The following is a 25,461-nucleotide window of genomic DNA, read 5'->3' as shown; positions in this document are numbered from 1 at the left end:
CTTGCTTTCAGTCTGGCAAAGTAAACCTGTTAAATTCTTGAGTGCCTATGTGAGAGCCTACAAAGCTGTGGGTCAAACTGGAAATGTTTTCACATGAGACTGATGTGCCTATACAGTCATACAAATATACTGCTAGGTGTCCCCAAGGCAGGAATTTAAAAAAAGGCTTAAGTAAGACTATATTTCATCTCCCATCTGCTCTCTCATTACACCAGATTTTACACGTTGAGTACAACAGACTAAGAAACAAGTTCAATTTCTGCCACCTGTACAACATTCTAAAAGCAAAAAAAAAATACAAAAAAGCCAACCAAGATGTAAACACTTTCCTTACAGAATATTGCACATTCTGATTTGGATGCCTGACTGAGATTATGTTCTACAGGAGATACATTTACAGAAACTCTGCAATTTTTACCAATATCAAAGACATAATAGAGGTATTTAAAGTTATAGCTACTTGTGTGGTTGCAGCCTAAACAAAACAGGATAGATATCTCTCTCCTTGGTCATGGACTCAAATCTCTTCCTAAATGAACCAACATATCCCCTAACCAAGTAGAGGTGAACAAAGCCCTATTTATCAATGTGTCTCAAGCTAGCTGTTCTACGAAAAGACCAAAGCCTTTCCCAAATAATGCAGTGGAATGGATACATTTTACTGTATGCTATGAGCAACAAGAGTTGTTCTTCATTAAAATACTTTGGTTTGATGTCTAAATCTGTCCCATCTTAAAGTACACTTACCACTTTAAAAATCCCATCACTGCTGTAAGAATTAATGAATACACAAACGTTTAGATTATTTTCATGAGCACCTTCGTTGCTCTGATTTCTTTGCAACAAAACCCTTTTGGAGTTCAATTCTATTTGAACTTGAAGAAAATTCCACTTATTTGTAATAATGAGCAATTCACTGGGAAAAAAAACAGAACCCTAATTGATAAAGAAGGATTATGCAAGGTACTAGCCTTGACTTTTGATTACATTTAGAACTACCTTGGTTATGTGAGTCACTAATATGCAAGACTTTGTACACACTTTAGAAAAATATGTTCATGAAAAGCATGAAGAAAACTACTAATATAGCCAAATAACTATGGGATATTTCCCATATAAGTATATAAGTTTAGGGATATAAATTTAGGGATATACGTTTAAAGAAAATTGATCAATCTTTCTACATAAAGTGTCAAATGTGGGTTTTTGTAGAAGCAAAAAATTATGTCAAATTGGTAACCATTGAAGCAGGTGGATCAAGAAAGGCAGCAGCATCACTCTTAGCAGGGACAAAAGATGAAAAAGCACAGGAGTGTGAAGGTGATGGCTGTTTTAATAGGAACAGTCCATAGCCAACTGGCACATCACACTCTTTGACAAAGCCATCTACTCCTGTTTCAAATACACCGCTGTATAGTTCTGTAAAGAAATTTCCAAATATATAGCCTAATTAGGGTTGCTAACCTTCTAAGATTGTATATACTGACAAGACATGGAAACTTTACTGCACAGTAAATATCGTAAGCTCCTTGTGTAGAAAAGGAATCCTTCAAGGACTTTCAGCTACTATATACAGGTTTGATTTAAAAGACGAAACATAAATTTACTGGTGATCGACAACTAGATGGTATTCAACAGCTAGACATCTTGATACTAAATAGTGTACATGCACACAAAAGCCAAACAAAGCAAGAGCACATAAACTGAACAATACAACATATGAAATGGTTTGTAAACAATACAGCTCTCTGTAATCAATACAACAAAGACTACAATTGCTTAACACAGACTGAATGTTAACAACGCTGCTTTGAGGGGCATCTGGCATTTTTTTTTCTGCCTCTCAACACCCATCCATGTTAGCGTATGTGTACATGCACACACAAGCCTTTAGAGGCAGGGAAAAAAAACACTGCCAGTGCACCCAGGAGCAGCAGCGTTTTAACCACTTGACATTTGTAATAATAAATTATTATTCTGACCAATTAAATAAATTAACACCCAACAAGTGCTTGATGCGCCTATATGAGTACAGCTGCATTTGCACACGCCAAGTGTTATTTTTGCCAAGACTCTGCTGCCAGGAGAAAAGGCATTTAGGGGAGTGGGGCAAACACCTGTGTGCATGGGGCCTCACATTAGTAAGCATTATGAAAGGAAGGGGTCAGGCAAGTATTTTTAAATTAAAATTTCACCATTGAATCAACATACTGAACTTAAAAATCCAACCTAGCTAATGCTCTAGATCAGTGGTCATCAACCCCGTCCTCAGGGCCCACCAACAGGCCAGGTTTTATGTATTACCTTGGGGAGATGCAGACTAGAATACTGCAATCACTGAGCAGCAAATGATATCACCTGTGATGTATTTTATTTATCTTGCATACCTGGCCTGTTAGTGGGCCCTGAGGACAGGGTTGAAGACCACTGCTCTAGATAGCAACCCACTACAAAACAACTGTAAGCAGGGTAGAGTTTGGAAATGCTACTATGGGACTGTCCTACAGCTATGTTGTTTTGGTTGTCAGAATAAGTTAATCTTTTGACATGAAATGCAGGTAAAAAAATGTGCATCTTTTTTTTTTTTCTTATGAGCCTGCAGAGCATTTCACTCACAAGTAGTAGATTATGGGTGCAATGTCAGGCTCCTGCAGATACTTGCTACAGCTTACTGCCCATACTGGTGTACAGGCTTTCCATTTGAAAGCTGTAAGAAGCGTTAATGAACTATACAAGCTCTCACCAGCACCTTTACAGCTCATTGAGAACTGCCAGCCATCTGTTGCAGTTGGAGACTGTATTTGTAGTTCATGCATTCACAGAATATGGTGGATGAATGACATGGCTGGGCGGGTGCTATCAAATTTCCCCTCCCCCACATTGGTAACAGGGGAGGTGAAAAATGCTACATGCTAACCATGATTTAATCTTTTATAGCATAATTGCCAAAACCAGAAAATTTTGACAAAATTATCAGCTCCATAACAACAATATTTGGTGTGCAGAGAAATGGATGGGGAGTATATATCTAGATAATTCCAAGAAAAATCAACCAAAAAAATGTAAAATGGTCTTATACTGATTATTTTTGCAGCTGTCATTTTATACTTATATGTTTGTAAGAGGTTTTTTTTTTCCAGATATCAGAACTATCCATATGCTAAATCGAATATGTACAAAATGAACAGCTGTAATTATTACACCAATGTGCGCCTATGATTATCTGTCAAAAAATAACATGACACAGCTTCTTCTGGATTTACCCAAAGAGAGAAACATTTTGTTACACCTGTCTTGATCAATAAATGAGAAATTAAAAGCTCTGCAACTGATGCTGGTAAGTGGACTGACCATTGTGTACCTATCATTAGTTGCTAAACTCTCACAAAGGTCAACATAAACATACGGTATAATGTCAAACTAACAGAGTTCCCTAATTCTGGCACTATAATGTGCAAAAAAGTACCTATAATGCAGGAGAAATGAACATCGGGGGAACATCTACAAATCCCAGGCACATATCTATGAATGCCTGACTTTGAGTTCTTGAACACTCCATTCAGCATTGTCTTCTTTTAGTCACTGAGATGCCTCAATGAATTGGAGGTTGGAGATACCAGAGATCATGGTAACAGCAAAGTCAAGGATTGCAGCAAGTATTCAGGGGCTTTGATTACTTTTCACTACAAGTGCTTGAGCATTAATCTTGTAAACTAAACGCTTTGTTTTATATATATGTATATATATATATATGTGTGTATATATATATATATATATATATATATATATATATATATATATATATATATATATATATGTGTGTGTGTGTGTGTGTGTGTGTGTGTGTGTGTGTGTGTGTGTGTGTATATATATATATATATATGTATGTGTGTGTATATATATATATATATATATATATATATATATATATATATATATATATGACACACACACAAACATGCTGTATATATAAATAATCCAGTTGTTGCCACTGCACACATCCAAGAGAAAATGGGTCCAGATCCAGCAAATCCAAAAGATATGGCAGGACTTGCAGGGTGAACACTACTCAGTGATATGGTTTATGTTAACATTTCTAAGAGGCACACACTTAGCCTTCCTCAGGAGGAAGATGAGCTTACGACTATCTTGTCAAAATAAACCTTTTCACTGAATGCTCATCTTTCAAGCCCAATGAGTGCTGCCTTATCTTTTGGAATATATATAAATATACAAGTGTGTGTGGGTTGATAGTGTAAGGGATGAGGTGCATTGATAAAATACATAACCACTATCCAATTCTGAAATAAGCAAGGCAGCAGTACATAGACAAAGAACATCAGCACTATGAAGAGGCATCCCCGTGTTTCCCCAAGTGAGCATTGTGGTGTTCAGCAAGTATTATACAGTATCTGTGAAGAACCATAATTTCAAAAAAGTGACATTAAAAGTAATAAATTCTTAGACTGCCTAAGCATAGTTAGATGGAATAAATAGCACCACTCTATATATACATACTTACTAACTCAACAATAACAATCAATGCAGTGGTTAAACACAGTACCTGGGAACTGATAGCTGTAGCTTGGGGCAAAGCCAGGGTATCCTCGACCATATGTTGCAACAAAATTTGGGTAACCTAGAGCACAAAAAGTGACAAATGAAATACACATACAAAAACAGTCAAATTGCAATGAATAAATAAATAAATAATATATATATATATTTATTTATTACAGGTAGTTCACAGTCAATTTATGGAGCACTTTACATATTTATCATACATCTACACCAGTCCCTGTCCTCAAGCAGCTTCCAATCTAAGGTCCTTTATTCACATTTATACATACACTAGGGCCAATATGCACAGTAGCCAATTAGCCTACCAGGTAGGTCTTTGGATTGTGGGAGGAAAGCAGAGTACCGGAGGAAATCCACACACTCACAGGAAGAAAATGCAAATTCCTTGCTGATAGTGCCATGGTTGGGATTTGAATTGATGACCCTAGAACTGCTAAGCATAAGTGCTAGCCAGTTAGCCACTGTGATGCCTATGTATATACATATATATATATACACACACACACACAGTGGGTACATTTTTGAACACATCACCATTTTTCTAGGTAAAATATATTTGTAAAGGTGCTATGGACATCATTTTCACCATGTCGATAACAAACCATGCAATCCATAAATACAAAGAAACCAAAACAAATAAGTTCAGAAATTAAGTTATGTGTAATAAAATGGAACGACACAGGACTAAAAGTATTGAACATGCTAAGTGAAATATATTACTTTGCATAAAATTCTTTTGTTGGTAATGAGAGTTTCAAGATGCCTTCTGTATGGAGAAATTAGTCGCATGCATTGCTCGGGTGTGATTTTGACCCATTCTTCCACACAAAAAATCCTCAAATCTTGATGGTTCGGTGGGCCTCTTCTACAAACTCTGATCTTTAGTTCTTTCCATAGATTTTCTATTGGATTCAAGTCAGGTGATTGGCTGGGCCATTCCAGCAGCTTTATTTTCTTTCTATGAAGCCAACTGAGAGTACCCTTGGCTTTGTGTTTGGGATCATTGTCTTGCTAAAATGCCCACCCTCGTTTCAGCTTCATCATCCTGGTAGATGGCAGCAGATCTTTACCAAGAATGTCTTGGTACATTTTTCCATTCACCCTTCCTTCAATTAAATTAAGTTTGACAGTACCGTATGCTGAAAAATAGCCTTATGATGTTCGCACCTCCAAACTTCACTGTTGGTATGGTAATTTCGGGGTGATGTGCAGTGCCATTTAACCTTCAAACATGATATGTATTATGGCACCCAAAGAGTTCATTTTTGGTCTCATTTGACCAGACTATATTACCCCAGTACTTCACAGGCTTGACTAAATGTTGTGCAGTAAACTTTAAACGACCTGCAACATGCTTTTTCTTTAGCAATGGAGTCTTGCATGGTGAGCGTGCATACAAGCCAATGGCAGTTAAGTGAATTACTTATTGTTTTCTTCTTCCGGATTATGGCCCCAACAGTGCTCACCGGAACATTCAGAAGTTTTGAAATCCTTCTATAACAAATGTCATCGGTATGTTCTGCATCAATAAAGGTTGAAAAGATCTTGAGAGAGCTCTTTGCTTTTACCCATCTTGAGATGTTTCTTGTGTGACACCTTGATAATGAGACACCTTTTTATATGCCATCATTTGAGATTGAACCAGCTGATATTAATTTGCACTGACAAGGGGCAGGATTGCTTTCTAATGACTGATAGATTTCAGCTGGTGTCATGGCTTCCCATGCCCTTTCTTCTTGTGTTCTATACTTTTTCCCTGTGTCATTCCATTTCATTACACATAACAATTTCTGAACTTATTTGTTTGGTTAATCTGTATGTATAGATTGCATGGGTTGTTATCGATGTGGTGAAAATTTCATGTCAATAGCACACCTACCTAGAAAAATGGTGACATGTTCGATACTTATTTTACCTACTATATATCTATCTATATCTATCTATCTATCTATATATATATACATATATATATATATATATATATATATATATATATATATATATATATATATATATACATATACATATACATACATATACACACACACTAGACATTATTATACTCATTACTTCTATAAGGAACTCAGGCACTATCGGAAAAAATGGGAAAAGTATAGGTTGTACAGACTAAGGGTGTACAGTGACTCCCTTTTGCACAAAACTATAAGCTTGTAATTTCCAGTTATACCTGCTCATGGGCCTTTTTTGCAGAATTGGTAAAAAGAGACATAATTTCAATTACAAAAAAAAACACTCTTTATTTCTCTGTTGCTTTTACACACAAATTGAATACTTATATACATACTGTTCCTGATTTCCCCAAAGAAAACAGTCATTGCTTGTTGTACTGGAAATTAAACAGAGGCGCCACTCTAAGTGCAGTAATTAAAATGGTACTTTAATAAAGACTGAGAACAGAGTACTCACAAATGTACACAAATATCAGGCGTATAGGCATGTACTGCCAAATGTCCGGGGAGTGTGTCCTGTCCATGTACTGGGTGGTGGAAAGTATCCGTAACGAGAGCTGGATCGTTCGCTGCTGACACTTCTGGTCGGTGGAACGCACGCTGACAACCAGGTGGATGAGGTCACTTCCGGAAGTGGGAGCCAATAGGCGACACATTTACGCATTGTGATAGGGCTGAGCTTTTGTGGCCGGAGAACTGTACAGATTGGTCAGAAGTGGCGGTGGTGGATATTTATATGCACAGGAAATGGACATGATGTTGCTAAGGAAGAGGGGGAAAAAAGGGGGAAGGGCAAAAGGAACACAAACTAAAAACAGGTGGGTTGTTTCTCTGTGCTTAGTAAGGGATATATATTTGCTGGAAACTCGCGACCAATCAATTACAATGTACCGATCGGCAACCGATATGGGAGGAAAAAAGGGGCGGGGAGGGGGTTGGGGAAACCTTTTTAAAAATAATTTTTTAAAAACTAAAAATACAAAGGATACCAAAATCAGATGTTTATTCAAATTATAATATTAGCTGACGGGACCATAAAAAAGACCAGAAGGGTCTCATCAGAATAAAAAGGGAGAGAATGAATATAAACAAGAGGGAACGTAAGAAAACACACATGAATGTATGTTCCTCAAATGTGAACTGCTCATATGCCTATGTGCGCCTAGTGGAAACAATGGCTAAGGAGATAAATAGAGAGAGAAGCAGTCATATTAGACTGCTCACCTCTAGTTCTTCGTTCAAGCCTCCGGGGGCAAGGGAGTCCAAAACATAAATCCAATATGTCTCCCTCTGGCAGAGACGCTTAAAACACTCTGCCAGTGGGAACGCACCGGAATGGACTCTATGATCCAGACTCTGAGTCCCGACAAGGAGTGATCGTGTTTATGGAGGAAGTGGAGGGGAACACTATGCGTGTCATCTCCTGCCTCAACGAGGCAGCGGTGCTCCCCAAACTTCTTTCTCAGACTGCATATGGTTCTGACTACATAATGCAAACCACACGGACAACTCAGACAATACACTACGAACTCTGTGGAGCAATTGAAAAAACTGCTAATCTGATATGTTTTGCCCTTGTTGGTAAACTCCTTTTGACCATGATTGACGTGTTTACAAGTCATAGTTTTTTACGACACTGATACATCCCAACCAAAGGGATAAGGCATGAGAATGCGATTTTCGATCCTTGTGGGATTTGAGTTTACTGGGTGCTACCAGATTTTTGATGTTTCTTGTTTTCCTGTATGTAAATTTGGGTCTTGGTGTGGTGATGGATTTCAACTGAGGATCTTGAATGAAAATACTGCAATGTTTGTTCAGAATGCATTCCATAGCCTTGTGTTGGGTATGGAATTGGGTCACGAACCTGACAGGTTGTATAATGGGCTAGTCAACATCTCTAGTGGGTATAGAATGCTCTGACAGATAGCAATCAGCACAGTTCTCCGGCCACAAAAGCTTAGCCCTATCACAGCCTACGTAGGCCTGAAGAAGGATGGTAGCTCCGTAAACGCGTTGCCTATTGGCTCCCACTTCCGGATGTGACCTAATTCGCCTGGTTGTCAGAGTGCGTTCCACCGGCCAGAAGTGTCAGCAGTGAACAATCCAGCTCTCTTTCCGGATACTCGCCGCTACCCAGTACATGGACATGGACAGGACACACTCCCCGGACATCCGGCAGTACATGTCTATACGCCTGCTATTTGTGTACATTTGTGAGTACCATGTTCTCAGTCTTTATTAAAATACCATTTTAATTACTGCACTTAGAGTGGCGTTTGTTTAATTTCCAGGGTCTCCAGAAGATTGCTTCTTTTTCTTCCAACGGGGCTGCTTTCCAAAGCTGCTATTGTTCCACAACATATATGGACTTTTCTAAAGCCACTGTTTGTTTAATATGCCATGTCTCTACTTGCCACCTTGTGTATGTAACTTTCCTTTGTGAACATTTAGGTTGGTAGTCCAAAATGTGTGGCTGTTAGCACTCACTCTATCCGTTTTTATGTTATTGCTTGTTGTAGCTTGTCTGAGAGAGTTGACAAAAAAAACATTTTAATTGGTTTCTGGTGTTTGGCCCATCTTTGCTTTAAAAAAACTAAAACAAAACTATAACTAGAAAGCTATAGTCATTACTAAAGCTTTAACTTTAGAGTCTTGAAAGCCGTATAATGGTCAGTACTGAGAAAACACTGGAGTTGTGTCACTATCTAGCTCAACATACCAAGTTCAGTAAATGAAGTGGAGTAACAACTACTCTCCAAGAAACAAGCTATGAATATATAGTTGCGCATGTCCAGTTTAAATGCCAGGCATATCTATAGGCTCACCTGAGAGAGTCAGAAAAGAGAGTCCAGCATAGATGAGGAAACAATGAGGAAAAGCAGGCAGATATCTCCCAATCCCAACACATTTAAGAGAATAGCGACCAGAAATTATGTTAAATCAGTCTTTTCCTCAGAGAGGTGGGGTGGGTGGACCGTGCTATGCTACTGATATTAGATTGCCAAAAATGGTTAGATTGGGTGGCAATTATTTCAAGTGTATAGATTAGCTTAACACTCATCAGTGAAACTGGAGAGGAGATAATTTAGCGTTTCAAAGGCACAGCCACACAACTGATGTCTCATCTCCCACCACTCTCACTGAAACATCTGTCTGTCTACAGCCTACCATCCTACAATTTATGTGTAGTATTGAACAATTCTTCAAAACCTCAAACAATACACTGCAAGTTTGCTCCTCTGTCATCCGCTACTAACATACTTGTAAGGGTTAACTTCCTAGCCTTGAAACCAAGAAGTGGTTGACTTTTTGCTTACATTTATTAAATGCACTTTGGCACCCTGAGCCAGATGAATGTCCACACCTTTAAGTTGGAAGAGTAAATGCCAAGTGTTCAAGCTAAACACAACACAGGTTCGCTGTGACATTTGGAGAGCTTAGAATGAATGTACTTTGCATTGCAGCTATTGACAGTTTAAGATAAAGGAACTAGTAATGTTTTATCAGTGGAGCCCAAAGTATCATAGTTAACATATCAGTTCTATATTGTGAAAACTGATTCACATTATCAAGTAACAAAACAACGTGATAACACTGAAGTCCTGCAAACAGCAGCATTAATACCTGAAAGCCACTTACTAGGCTACTTTCTTGGTGTGACACCAGCTGCCTGCTTATAATAATGTATAGATATTAGTTGACACATTTTCACAAAGATAATTACCCAAAACAAAGACTGGTTAGATTACAGCTGCACATTCACCCTTAGATCACACCACCGTATAAAACTGAAGGTGCTTATACTGCACATGCACAGACAGGTCTAGTTGTTAGTACTATGACCATACATTTTTTCTTTTCTTTAAGAATTGAGATCTCAGTCCTGTATGAGTTTGATGATCAATGTGCATTTTTTTAGCACAAAGAAACTCTAGTAACACAAATAGGTAAGTAATCAGAATATGGGTTTAATAATGTTAAGTTTAGAGGTTAAGCTATGTTAGGTTGCTGTTAAACTTAACCCTTTCATGACTAAGCCTATTTTTGGCATTTGGTGTTTACAAGTTAAAATCCATATTTTTTGCTAGAAAATTACTTGGAACCCCCAAACATTATATATATTTTTTTAGCAGGGACTCTAGAGAATAAAATGGCGATTGTTGCAATATTTTATGTCACACGGTATTTGCGCAGCGGTGTTTTAAACGCAACTTTTTGGGAAAAGGGACACTTTCATGAATTACAAAAAAAACAAAACAGTAAAATTAGCCCAATTTTTTGCATAATGCTAAAGATAATGTTATGCCGAGTAAATAGATACCAAACATGTCACACTTTATAATTGCACGCACTTGTGGATTGACGACAAAGTACGGTACCTAAAAATCTCAATAGGCGACGCTTTAAAAAAGAATTTGACGGTTACCAGGTTAGCGTTACAGAGGAGGTCTAGTGCTAGAATTATTGCTCTCGCTCTGACGATCGCGGCGATACCTGACATGTGTGATTTGAACACCGTTTACATACGCGGGCGAGCTCGCGGGGACGGCGGGTGCTTGAAATTTTTTTTTCTTTTTTTCTTTTTTTCTTTATTTTATTTATTTTAAAACGACTAAATTGTTTTTAAAAAAAATAAATAAATTTGATCACTTTTATTGCTGTCACAAGGAATGTAAACATCCCTTGTGACAGTAATAGGTGGTGACAGGTACTCTTTATGGAGGGATTGGGGGTCTAAAAGACCCCCCACCCCTCCTTTACACTTCAATGTATTCAGATCGCCGAAAATGGCGATTCTGAATACTGTATATCTTTTTAAAACCGGCGCCATTGGCAGCTGAGTAAACGGGAAGTGACGTCATGACGTCGTTTTTGTGTTTACTACTGTTCCTCCCCAGCAGCCGGAGGCAGCGGAACGTGAATCGGTGCTCCCGATCGAGCGGGAGCACCGGTAACAGCGGCAGGAGGGGGGACGTCCCCTCCCGCTCCTCCGGCATAACAGCCGAGCGGCTTTTAGCCGCATTGGTTGTTATGGCCGGATAGCCAATCGCCTGCTAAAAAAAACGGTACCGGGATGATGCCTGCAGGTGCGGGCATCATCCCGGTATACCCCCCGGAAGCCGAGTACGCACATCTGCGTACGCTCGGTGGGAAGGGGTTAAACTGGCTATACGCTAGTAGATTTTCAAATAAAAATGTTCACACAAATGTGAAAGTGCACATTCGACAACTGGACAAATGCTATTTGAAAGTACTTCAAAATTTCAACATTTCTGCATTTTACATTTCATTTTGAAATGGAATTTCCCAAACGAAAATCACATTCACTGTTACAAAAAAATGAAATTGTTTGATAAATATGTTCCATCCTGTTCCTTTGAATCTTTACCACTGTGGTTGAAAATGATCGATTTGATCCCACTAACAATTGGAAAATCAGAACGAATATTCTTAAAACAAGCAATTTCAAACTAAATTCTACAAATGTATAGCCAGTAAACTTTAACCTGTACTGTAAAAATACTAGTTTTAGATTTAGATTTGGGTTTGGGACTTTAGGTGTACCTCTTTTGGTCTAATAAACACTGATCCATGAATTATAAAAATAAACATCTTTACTCAAAATGTTACACAATTTTGTAAAAAAAAAAATATATATAGTTTTAAAAACAAATGCTCAAACTAGTTGTCCAGGGTGATGTTGTACTGGCTTTGGGATCCTGTTCTGGTTAAGTGTAAAGGGCTCAATCTAATGTTTGAGAAGGAGGGGTGTGTTTATCAATTTTAGTAATTATTGGTAAAGGAGTAATTGTTGGTGAAGGTTAAGTGTTAAACTGGTCATAAATCTTTTTTTTCCGTTCAATCAGCAGTTTGAACGAAAAAAATTAAATATCCGTTTCCCACATCCACACATTCGAGCTGAATGAGGGAAATCACTCCCACTGTGCCTATTGTGTTCTGATGGCAGGAAGACTTCCCCACCATCAGCATACATTGAATAGTGCTGCCAGCTATAGACGGTGTGTTGATTGTTTGAGAAAAAAAACTCACAGGCTGGTTGCACACAAGTCGATAAGTAGATTGACCTGTGTACAGCCAGTTTGCCCACACGTGGATCAAAATTCAATCAGTCAGTCCCTGCTAAACCAGTCAAATTTGAATCCATGTGTGGCCGTTCCTAAGGCCAGACCACAAACAATGAAGTAACAATTCATCACAAGCAGTAAAAGAGTTAAAAAAGGCATCACTAAAGGTGTTCCAGTCGCAGGGGCGTACCTAGAGCATTTGGCACCCGGGGCGGATCCTATATCTGGCACCCCCCCCCCCCACCATAAAATGTAAAAACACCCACCGTGTCCCCTGCATACCTCTGCATCCTTCAATATCTTTTTGTCACTACTGTGTACCCCCCTCCACAACTGCACCTCTGGACCCCTTTAAATTACACAGCACCCTGCACCTCTGGACCCCTTTACATTACACAGGACCTTGCACCTAAGGACCTCTTTACATTACACAGCCCCCTGCACCTCTGGACCCCGTTACATTACACAGCAGCCTGAACCTCTGGACCCCTTTACATTACACAGGACCTTGCGCCTAAGGACCTCTTTACATTACACAACAGCCTGCACCTCTGGACCCCTTTACTTTATACAGCTCTTGTACCTCTGGACCCCTTTACATAACATAGCACCCTGAACCTCCTGACCCCTTTACATTACACAGCCCTTGTACCTATGGATCCCTTTACATTACACAGCACCCTGAACCTCTGGACCCCTTTACATTACACAGCACCCTGCACCTCTGCAACCCTTTACATTAAACAGCCCCTCACAGCTCTGGACCCTCTGCATGTTACACAGATCCCCTACAGTGCAGACCCCCCTCCCTACCATACAGACCCCCATCTACAGTGTAGACCCCCCTACAGTACAGAATCCTCCCCTACAGTGCAGACCCTCCTACAGTACAGACCCCTCCACCCTATAGCGCAGACCCCCCCCCCTACAGTGCAGACCCTCCTACAGTACAGACCCACCCCCCTACAGTGCAGACTCCCCTACAGTACAGAATCCTCACCTACAGTACAGACCCCCCTACAGTGCCGAATCTTCCACTACAGTACAGACCCCCCCTACAGTGCAGGACCCCTTCTACAGTGCAGGACCCCTATAGTGCAGGACCCCTTCTACAGTGCAGGACCCCCCCTACAGTGCAGGACCCCCCCTACAGTGCAGGACCCCCCCTACAGTGCAGGACCCACCACAGTAAAGAACCCCTTCTACAGTGCAGGACCCCTTTTACAGTGCAGACCCCCCTACAGTGCAGGACCCCCCCCCCCCCCTACAGTGCAGGACCCACCACAGTAAAGAACCCCTTCTACAGTGCAGGACCCCCCTGCAGACCCCCCCTACAGTGCAGGACCCCTCTACAGTGCAGACCCCCCCCCCCAGTGCAGGACCCCCCCTACAGTGCAAACCCCCCTACAGTGCAGGACCCACCACAGTAAAGAACCCCCCTACAGTGCACAGCCTCCCCTAAGGACCCATAGTGTACCTGGCAAGGCAGCGGCATTGCAGGGGGGAGGTGTGGGCAGCACCCGAGTGGAGTGTCACCTGGCTGTCGGCTCATTGATGCGGGACCCGGCGCACGTGACTCCGGGACTCTGTAATCCACTATTCAAAGGCTCCATTGTTAAGATGGCCATCTGAACTCTTGCAGGAATTGGACACCTTACCCAAAGAGAACTAATGAAGGCTCTCCAAGGGGACAATATTCCCTAACAGACTCCCCTTCCCCTATAGCACTGATACAATTCCATCCACAGGAAAGAAGAATACCTGTACTTGCCTACATAGTATACATAACATTTCTGCTTCAGGATCAGTCTAACTTCTATTACGGACACCAAAAAAAAAAAATCGCAATGTTGTGACACTCATTGACCCATAGTGTACCTGGCAAGGCAGCGGCATTGCAGGGGGGAGGTGTGGGCAGCACCCGAGTGGAGTGTCACCTGGCTGTCGGCTCAGCGATGCGGGACCCGGCGCACGTGACTCCGGGACTCTGTGGTCACGTGACTCACGTCGCGCCGTTCTGATCAGTCTCGGGCATCGGCTGTCACTCACAGCCGAGCAGAGTGAAGCCACCTCCCCCTCCTTGTCTACACAGTGCTATGCATGGAGAAGGGGGAGGCGGCTTCACTCTGCTGGGCTGTGAGTGACAGCCGCTGCCCCAGACTGATCAGTTGCGGAGGGGGGGGGGCGCTGCCCTGACACCCCCCCCAGTGTGTGGCACCCGGTGCGGCACGCCCCCCCGCCCCCCCACTTGGTACGCCTCTGTCCAGTCGTCATCCTCTCAAGCAGCTTAGCTCTCCTTGCTCTCCACCTTCTAGAGTCAACAGCCTTGTAAGTTTCCATTTTGTTTTCAAATCAGGTAGCTTTTATTGATTTTACAAGTTTTACAATGTGTAAACACTTCCCCCTTTCCTACCAGCAAATTTTTTTGCCCCCTGGTGTACAAAAACAAATGTCTTTCAAATAAGAAAGAGAAAAGATATAAATGGTACCACATGAACCCTCAATTACAAATTACAAAAAGAGTAATTACAATTTCACTAATAATGAAATAAATTATATAAATATAATATCCTGTAAGCAGAGCAAACAATTACCAAAACACTGATTGTCCAACAATAGCTGTTAACATGTAAACAGGTACAGAATATTTGGCATAATAGTGCAATATTAACTTGTATCTAACCCATAAAAGTTTTGGTATACAAAGTCTGTAGAAATAAAATGGATTCTAAAGTTATGTCCAAATTATTGGATGAGCCACCAGGGATCCCAGGCTACTGGAACTTATGGGGCACCCCCTTCTCTTTGGTGAGTAATATTAAATAGAAAAGGGAGTAACCTCAGGCAGTGATTGCTTTGTGTATTTGGAAAATGGCGAGAGGACTGGTCATTTTATTGGTTGGATAAAGAATAGCATGATTCAAACATTTTTGTTTCAGTTGCAGGCCTTCATATTTATTTGTGCATGTTCACATCACATTACATTTTAATTTAAATAAGAAAACTAGTATAAGTCCTATATTGTGTAGTCCTACTATTCATGCACATATTTTTTATTCCACCTTTTCCAAAATCCAACAGTGAGTTCTGCATACTACCCAGGCCAGAGATCTCTTCTGCATCCAGGAACGATCTCACAAGCCTAACCAAGATAAAATGTGTTGCTTCTGTGTCTGACGGGCCTAATCATAAGCCCCATCACTGAACATCTTTCAGGTCATGGCAGATGAAATCATAAATTTATAATACAACATTACTTCAATTTTCCTCATCATTTGCTTCTGTGATGCCTGGCTCTGCTCTAACGAGTCACAGCCCCAGTCTACGCAGGGAAATTGGCTGGCTGAATATCAATAGCACATTAACACCATGCCCATGTGGATGCTTCATCAAGCCAAATTATGGTCAGGATGACCTATCCACTGCTCCCATTAGGAGCTGTGCTCATCCTGCGCCGGCCGCTGAACAATTTGTTTGCTTCAATACTTCCAGGGAATGATCAATCTCACAATAATTATGTCTTGTCACTAAACTAAAAATAAGTAGAAATCACAGCTCTGCTTGGATGCCCTTCTTCAAATCTGCAATTTCTGCTACAATATAGGGGCTAAAAGACAGGTGTTAACCCATCTCTGCCCTAGACTTCCTTACAGGACCTGTTAGGAGCTATGACATGGCTAGATATTAATAATAACAGCAATTATGGGCATGCTCATTAAATCTTTGACTTCAGCACTAGTAAATTATCTACTGTATCACCTTATAAAAAGACTTGCTAGTGTGAGATGTTCTGCATGCTAAATATAAATGTCTGTATGTGATAATTTTCTTCACAGTACAATGTGCCTCTGAACTTTTCTTTACATAAACCTGTATCCTGTGGGTGAAATTAAAGCAAAAAGTGTAACAGTGTGTGTTTTACCAATGACCATGTAGGGGCATAGTTACATAAATGAATGACTTGTGTAAGAGAACACCACCAATTAACTGACCTGTAAGTCTTTAAACAGAACTAAAAAAATGCACTGTTAGAGTCCTCAAAGACTGGTGTTGAGCATCACTGGCACAGAGCATAGTTCCCATTTTAATTTCCTGATAAGCTGTTCCATTACAATTCCAAATTCCTAATCATTATTAAAAGAAACATTTACTTTGATGGCAATCAAAGGCACTTGTCTGACTGAGTCTATATTCTGTCAATAAAAGCACTCAGTAAGCAATGCTCAACAAGCAATCAGACAGATTTGAGTGTTGTTTGAGATAATCAGGTAGTTGATGTTGAGGAATGAGAGATAGGGTAAGGTCAGTTGCTGTCTTCTTCTGTTATGTTTGAAAAAATGATATTGAACATTTTAAAGTAGAGATCTTATCACAAGGGAATGCTTGCCCAAGGTGAATGGACCACTGTGCTTTTCATTTGCTAGCACAACGCACTAGACTGACTAATGCTGTTCTGGGGTACTGCTTGCAGCATCACTTTTTGTGGATCATTCACGAGGAGACTTGTCTGATAGTATGCCGAGAGATGACTTTGAAAACAAATGTAAGAAAAAAAAAAGTGATGTCTTCAAAATCATTTTTTATCGCTCTCTCTCTGGTTTGCCCTCACACTTTTATCCCAGTATGTTTCTGTTTTGTTTTCCTTGCTTTTTTAGTATATCCAGTTAATAATAAAAAAAAAAAAAAACTTTCTGATTATATCAAGACAGAGTAACTATTTGAATTGGATGCTAGATAACAGGATCTCTCTACGCAACACAAGAACATCAGACTGTATGTGACCAGAATAAAGTGTATGGCTTACCAGCTACTATAGGCAACTATGCATAGTTAAGCTATGCCATTTTCAGAAAGATACAGTACTTAAAGTGGGGTACCCCCTAAAAAAAAAAAATTAAAAGTCAGCAGCTACAAATACTGCAGCTGCTGGCTTTTAATAATCGGACACTTACCTGCCCCAGGGTCCAGCGATGCGGGGGAACGAAGCCCCCCCCCTCGCTCCCCGCTCTGCTCGCGGCGCCGTCATGCATACTGTGGGCACCCGGCTGTGGCTTCACAGCCGGGCACCCACTGCGCATGCGCGAGCGGCGCAGGGCGCCGTGATACGCCGTACAGTCACCTGGGACACATGACAGGTCCCAGGTGAATGTGCGGCGTGAGGGGAAGTGATGTCACCAGCCCGGGCAATGAGGAAGGCAGATTACGAGGGACCCCCTAGCAACCGGTATTTAGAGGTGAGTAAAAAATTTTTTTTTTGCCAATTATTTTTTTTTTATTTTTTTTACGAATTTTAAGCAGTTTTAATTTTTTGGTGGCAACACCACTTTAAACAAGGTACTAGACATTCTACCAACGTGGATATAATCTAATGTCTGTAGAGAACCAGCAGACTGCTGGGCAAGGCTTAATAAGGGAAGAAGCAACTGGATGTTTGAAAGCCTTGCCTTATTGATTTTGCCCTGTTCCCTACCTTCCAGTGAGTTGGTATCTGCATTGTGCATTCAATTCTCCATAGCCAAGTTAATAATGGTCAAACAATACAGTGTTTAGAGAGTGAGCATCTAGTACAAAAGCTTGAATACAATTATGTCTGCAGCTCCATCCTATCTGAAGTCTATGGTGGCCATCTGTTTCTTGCATGGAGGATCTATTTGGCATGGTGTAGAAGAACACTTTATGTATTGAGAGGGATTATCTCAGCCCAGATAGCAAGTCAGTTTGCTGCAGGTTTGAAAATTACTTGCTAAGCTCTTGCTAGACTTGCCAAGCTTCACAAGTTTGTTGCACAATTGCAGAAAGTCTGCATTGCGTGACTCCAGATCAACTTTCTTTGAAAACATTATGCAAATCTGCTGAAAGTTCTGGTTCAGTTATGTTGTGTAATAGTTATCCCACAACAGGGGCTACTGTGGCAAAATTTTCATCATTGCTCACTGCTGTAGTTAAGGTTTTTCTTTAATTGGTGCTGGGGCGTGGTGTGCAGAGAGGCGAGTGGTATCCATGAGATCTGATATGGAGTTCAAGAGGTAGAAATCAAGAGGTGACTAATCCTAATACCCCATTGGTGGAGTACAATTTAAAATATTTTATTTTTGCTTGTTTACATGCTAGCAGCTCACCTTAAACAAAGACCACAAGAGGTCTAGTAGCGCTTTGAGGAGAGTGGATCGGAATGTGATTTTCCATAATGGATCCATATATTAAAGCCTTGTCAGACCAGCTGTGGATTTCGATGCAAGCAAGGAGAGGAGAGTGGAATGTGAATTGCCGTTAAGGATTTGTATACCAAAGCACTACTAGCCCTGTTGTGGTCTTTGTTAAAGGTGAGCTGCTAGGGCATACTCCAGGTGGATGCCTGGATAGTGGGAATTGTGTTCACAACTTTCAAGAACTGTTTTTTGGGGCATGTGATCTTCACATCTCATCATGTTTTGATGCACATGCACTTTTATTATTTGGGACTTATTTTGTTTTTTTATGTAAAATCAGATGAATACCCACTTTTGATTCAAGCACTTTTGTCACTGTTTCACATATTATTGTTTTTTTTTTTTTTTTTTTTAAATTATGTCCCATACACACAATCGGATTTTCCGACAACAAATGTTGGATGTGAGCTTGTTGGCGGAAAGTCCGACTGTGTGTATGCTCCATTGAACATTTGTTGTCGGACTTTCCGTCAACAAATGTTGACTAGCAGGTTCTCAAATTTTCTGCCAACAAATGTTTGCTGTCAGTCTTTCTGATCGTGTGTACACAAGTCTGTCGGACAAAAGTCCACACATGCTCGGAATCAAGTACGCACCTGAGATATAACTAGAATTCGTAATGGAGATATATCACGTACGTCTTGTACATCACTACGTTCGTAATTGTTGGCCAACATTTGTGTGACCATGTGTATGCAAGACAAGTTGGAGCCAACATCCTTCGAACAAAATAGTTTTGTTTTCGGAAAGTCCGATCATGTGTACGGGGGATAAGGGAGAGTCATTTATGCATATTTATTTTTTTGCTGTTTAGCTTATTGAATTAGTGCACGTTATCACTGTTTCACAGTATTGCATATTACTGCAATTTTTGTTTTGTGTGGCGTTTTTTTTTGTATCATTTTTATTGTTTTTGAGAATGTTCTTTTTCCCTATTATAAATATTATTTTATATGTTTTGTTAAATGTTCACCCTAATAAAAAAAAAACTAAGATGTAATCTAGTGTTGTGTATTTATTTTATTCAAATATTTTAATGTTTTAATAAAGATCAGTTTTGTCTTAATGCACTACACCGTGAAACTAGGTAAATTTTTTAGGGAAATAATAAAATATAGGCCAAAAAAGCTGAACTAAAAATATTTAAATGGGAGCCGTTTTTTTTTTCTACTTCAGTCACTTTGGCTTAGATTTTGCAGTTTTTCTGACAATTCATCTCTCTTCACTTAGTGAATTAGTGAATAGTCCCGATAAAAACAGACACTTGGACAAACAAGAAAAACTAGTGGCAAAGCTTAATGGAAGATTGAGGGATTAAATAAGATTTCTGCCACCTAAGTACCAGTGAATCACCAGCATAGGTGTGTGTAGCCTACTGCATTAGGATGCACACCCCAAAGATGAAACACACATGCGTGTGTGTGTGTGATATATATTACATATACATATGCTTTTATGGTAGAACCAGTACAGTGAAAGAGAAGTACGGTAGTACTTCATGAATGGCAGAACTGGTCTCAGGGAGATATTCCCCATCTCCCTGCCTGCACACAGAACAATAATGCTAATGTAATTGGGGTGTGCCCAGGCACACTTGGCACAATACTAATGCATGCATATGATCACCAGTTAATTGGCAAGAAAAAAGAAGCAAGCAGTGCAAATCTATAATCGCACAGCCTGGTCATAGTGAACCCACTGCTATTAACCTAATCCCTTACTGTACATGTGAGAAATACATTTAATCCAACAATCATATATAATGATAAACCCTGTCTCATTGCATAAAATAATTAATCTATCATAAAAAAAATGTTTCTATGAAACAATTAAAGTGCAAATGCTGTTAAATAAAAAGCGCTAAAGAAAAAATGGTGCGCTGAACAAAAAGTGCTTAGTGCATGAAAATATTATTCATTAGTAAAGTGCATGCATCAAAAAAATTCATATGTGTTCAAAATATTTGCAGTCCATTTTGCAATCCGAGGAAAAATTAAAGATTATTATTAGGGGATTCAGTTAATAGCAGTAGGTTCAGTATCACCAGATTGTGGGATTATAGACTTGTGGGGCTCTTGCTGTAGACTTACCACTGCAACTTTGCTCTTACTAGAGACTTGCCACAAAATTTGCTACAAATTGGAAAAGTGTCAACTAGAACTTGCCAGTGAAGATGTGCAGCAAGTTCACGAGACTTACAATTCAATATTGCCACAAATGTGTGGCAAGTTATCCTTGCTATCTGGGAGTAGGGGGGTGTGCAGGACCCCCCAAATGGGCACAGTCAGACAGTAGGATCTTTGGGAAAAAAACTGTGGTTTATTTACAAGTCTGTTCTTACAAAGTGCAGGTATCAAAAAACAGCAAAATTAAACAAAACAGAAAATAAACCCTTGTCACTTTGGGCGTCTTACTACAAAACACCAAAACCTAGCTACTTGTTCTGAAACAGCTACCACTGCCCAGACTCCTGACTGTCGCACAGAATTAACAGTCTTTAGTCACAAAGACTTAAGAGAAGTTGTTGCACCCCATTCCTACACAGGAATCTGGTTCAAGGGTGGAGCATCTTCCCCAAGCAGCCTGGGAGTTTTATAGGAGCCCAGAGTATGCAACCTGTTACACCTGAGCTTGTTAACCCCTCACTAAGCCCAAACAGGCTCACTACACAGCAAGAAAAAGGAAACCAAATTAAGGCTCATACACACCATGGGCGAGAATTTTTGTCCAAATAATTTTCGTACCATTTTCGTATAGTTGTGTACACAACTTTCTACAGCCGATTCCGACCTTCTGAATGAAAATTTCTGAAGCGTCAAGCTGCAAAACTTTTCTTGTATGGGAACAGAACGAACGATTTTCGCTTAAAGTGTACTGTTTTTGTACAAGAAAAATCAGAAACAAAAGACTATGCATGATCAGAAACAACAAAAAAAAAGCCATTTTCGTACAAATTTTCTTTAAATCGGTTCCGATTTTCTGTGAAACAATGAGGAAAATTGGACAATCGGTTGCCCGATTTTCTTATAGTGTGTACCCCACATTAGTTTACAGCATGAAACTGGGACAAATATATTTCCCATCCTGGACACAACCCATTGCCTTTTCTGGCTTGCTATCACAGTATATAGTATATAAACTCCACCTTCAGCCTGTTCATACAAATGGTATTTATATTAAAGTGTTTATGTATAGCCAACATTTCTCTTTTTTTTCATTTTGGATAGAGTGGAAAAAAGTTATGGCCCTTTCACATGGGTGGACTGATCAGGTCCACCTGTCATTTTTTCACGCAAGACCAATTGGAGCTGCAGGTGTCAACGAATTATTGACACCCGCTGACATCCGATCCTATTCACTAAAAACAGACAGAAGGAGATCCATTCCCCCTCTGTCTGGTGGATCGAATGTCAGTTGGGTGTAAAGGGACAGGTGGTCCATTTACATCCGAATGCCCATAGAGGAGAGCTGGCTGTGTCTGTGCCCACTCTGCATAAGCGGGCCGGACAAAGATCAGCCATCTGCCTGCTCAGCGGGGATCAGTGGACATGTCCCCCTAAGATCTACAGCGACTACACTTCCAAGTTTTTAGTGCACTTGTAGTGCAAAGTGGATTTGGCCTTTAGTAAATAACCCCCATAGTTCTGGTCTCTTACTGAGGACTCAAAATAAGAGCTTAAATTGCTTTTGTAAAGTACATTCCTGGAAACAAAATGGAACCCTGCTGAATTTGATTTATGAATACACAGAATTATGTATTGAAAATAAAAAAGACTTTAAAACAACCTGTAAACATTGAGTGGTATTAACCTGTCCTTGGTGATGCTGCTATTCACAACTAAATCATATTTTATTTAAAATGGATTTAACAGGCCCATATTAAAATAAATTCCAACACCACAAATAAACCATATAAAAAAGACATTTTATTTAAAAAAGACCATGGAGCTGTCAAAGCCACATTAGGAGTTGAGAATAAATGTGTGACTCAATTTCTCTCCAGGAGAAAGGATCGTTTTAAGTCAGAATGAACATACCGCATCCTTCATCATTCTATTTTGGTGAATAAGAGTAAAACAGTCTATTTAAGACATCCATTTAAATGCAAATTTGGATATCCCAGGAGGAAATGTTAATCATTTACAAGGAAGAGAATCTTTAAGACCTTTCTCAAGGCAGAAATGCCAGTTGGTTGGCACACAAAGCAGAGCCAGGCTCAAGCATTGCCAGACTGACATAAAAACAGAGAACTAAGTTAGGGAAGAGCTAAAGATTTGCTTTAAAATAATGCCAAAGGAACGCTGGGATCTATTTTAAACTGTAGCATGCCAGGCTTAAACCCCTCTGCTTCTTCACATGCAAAAAGAAAACCGTATTCCAGTATCTCCCGAGAGAGCATCTAACTGCTTTTAAAGACCCAAACATCTAAAAATGATTTGCTTCTGATAAGATTAACAGAAAAATTAACAGGAGAGGAAAAAATTATATTTTCTTTTCTATTACAGATTTTCTTTAGAGATGCACAACATAATGAACACATTTTCTATAATTATAGGTTATGGGGAAAATACAGTATCTCATGAGATAAAAATTATATATGAACAATTCAGAAATTGTAGTTATAATACATGAAGTATGACTAATAACAGAAATATGTCTAATTTTTACTTAATTTAAAGTCTGACTTTGCACTTTAATCTGGCTTTTTTTTCCTTCAAAATCTACCAATTTCAAAGAAATATATAAATAAATTTCATTGCCACTTACAGTGGGATCAAGGTAAGTAGCATGTGCTCTTTTCTCATCAGATGAGAAACATTTAAAGTCCAGCAAATAAAGAGACATTCATATTCTCAAGTATAAGTAAATGTTTTTGAATGAATTCAGACTTTACGTCCCTCTATACTTTCTACATCTATTAGTCTCCATTTGTTACAGACTAACCTAGTCTCAGCCAGCCCTTAATGTAGTAGGTAATGGAATTCTGATACAGGCCAACAGACCTATTATTTCTATTTGGAAAGTAACATGAAAGCAGGGATTCTTGAAAGTACCTGGCACCCAAGTCTTCAAAGCCCCTTTTCCTCACTTTCTTTGGGGCATATTTTTGGTCAAAAGAGAGATGCCTCATTGTTTTTTGGAATGGAAGGAGCAAAGTCAAAGCATGTAGTCTAAGTGTAGTTCCAAGGATCCAACAACGCACATTCAGGTAGACATACACTGTAAATCTTTTTCTTAAAGTGGCTGTTTTACACCACTTTTATCTAGAGGTAAGCCTATAACAAGGCTTCCCTGTAGGTACCTTGAATATCTCCTAAACTTGCACAATTTAGGAGATATTCAGTATATGCGCTTTTGCCAATGTCATCGGCACATGCACACTGAAGAAACGAGGCGCTGGTGCCATTTCTTCAGGGGTAATGCCGTGGCCGATGCATGGGAGTGATTTAATTGCGGCTCCGGCCAATCACAGTGCTGGAGCTGCGAACCTGGAAGTAACTCCAGTGGAAAATGTCCACACTGTACTCGGAGGGCCGATGCCATTCCAGGGCATTGTTCTCAAGTATTTCATAATGAGCTAGTATGCAATGCATACTAGCTCATTATGCCTTTGTCTTGCAGGGTTTTTTTCCCCGAGGTTTCCAACCTCTTTAACCAGTTCCCAACCGATGCACGCCAATGTATGTTGGCAGAATGGCATGGACAGGCAAATGGGCATACAGGTTTGTCCCTTTAAATTTGCCGCCATGCCATCGCATGCTTGCTGCCGGCTGGGACCTCTGTGAGTCGGGTCGCGGGTCCCGTGGATTCGATTGCTGCGGGGATACCCGTGATCGCCTCATGGGGAGGAAGAACGGGGAGATGCTAATGTAAACAAGCATCTCCCCATTCTGCCTAGTGACAGTGTCACTGATCTCTGCTCCCTGTGATCGGGAGCTGAGATCAGTGACATGTAGCCAGGCCCCCCCACAGTTAGAAACATGCCTCAGGACACACTAAACCCTTATCCTGCCCCCTAGTGGTTAACCCCTTTACTGCCAGTGTCATTTACACAGGAATCAGCGCATTTGTATAGCACTGATTGCTTTATAAATGACAATGGTCCCAAAAATGTGTCAAAATTGTCCAAAGTGTCCGTCATAATGTCGCAGTCACGATAAAAATTGCAGATCGCTGCCATTACTAGTAAAAAAAATGCCATACAACTATCCCCTATTTTGTAAACACTATAACTTTTGCACAAACCAATCAATAAACGCTTATTGCGATTTTTTTTAACCCCTTCCCGCCGAGCGTACGCAGATGTGTGTACTCGGCTTCCGGGGGGTAGACCGGGATGATGCCCGCACCTGCAGGCATCATCCCGGTACCGTTTTTTTCAGCAGGTGATTGGCTATCCAGCCATAACAACCGATGCGGCTAAAAGCCGCTCGGCTGTTATGCCGGAGGAGCAGGAGGGGACGTCCCCCCCTCCCGCCGCCTCCCGCCGCCTCCCGCCGCTGTTACCGGTGCTCCCGCTCGATTGGGAGCACCGATTCCTGGTGCGATGCCTCCGGCCGCTGGGGAGGAACTGGAATGAAGCCGTAATTGGCTTCGTTCCAGTCTCCTCAT

At 40.3% G+C, this 25,461-nt stretch overlaps 1 protein-coding gene across 12 annotated transcripts in view; it reads right to left on the bottom strand.

The window, feature by feature from the left end:
• MSI2 (musashi RNA binding protein 2) overlaps positions 1–25,461 on the bottom strand; it is an 845,284-nt gene that overhangs the window by 188,032 nt on the left and 631,791 nt on the right. For all 12 annotated transcript variants that reach the window (XM_077482429.1, XM_077482423.1, XM_077482428.1 and 9 more), the window contains one exon: positions 4,565–4,639. In XM_077482429.1, coding sequence (XP_077338555.1) covers positions 4,565–4,639 — 75 coding nt within the window. The remainder of the gene's footprint in view (positions 1–4,564; positions 4,640–25,461) is intronic.

The sequence above is a fragment of the Lithobates pipiens genome, unplaced genomic scaffold (assembly GCF_037356315.1).
Source record: "Lithobates pipiens isolate NorthernLeopardFrog02 unplaced genomic scaffold, aLitPip1_a1.2 Scaffold_16, whole genome shotgun sequence".
NCBI classification, from domain to species: domain Eukaryota; kingdom Metazoa; phylum Chordata; class Amphibia; order Anura; family Ranidae; genus Lithobates; species Lithobates pipiens.
The sequence above is the reverse complement of the archived record's forward strand: the minus strand, read 5'-3'. Positions and strand labels throughout refer to the sequence as shown.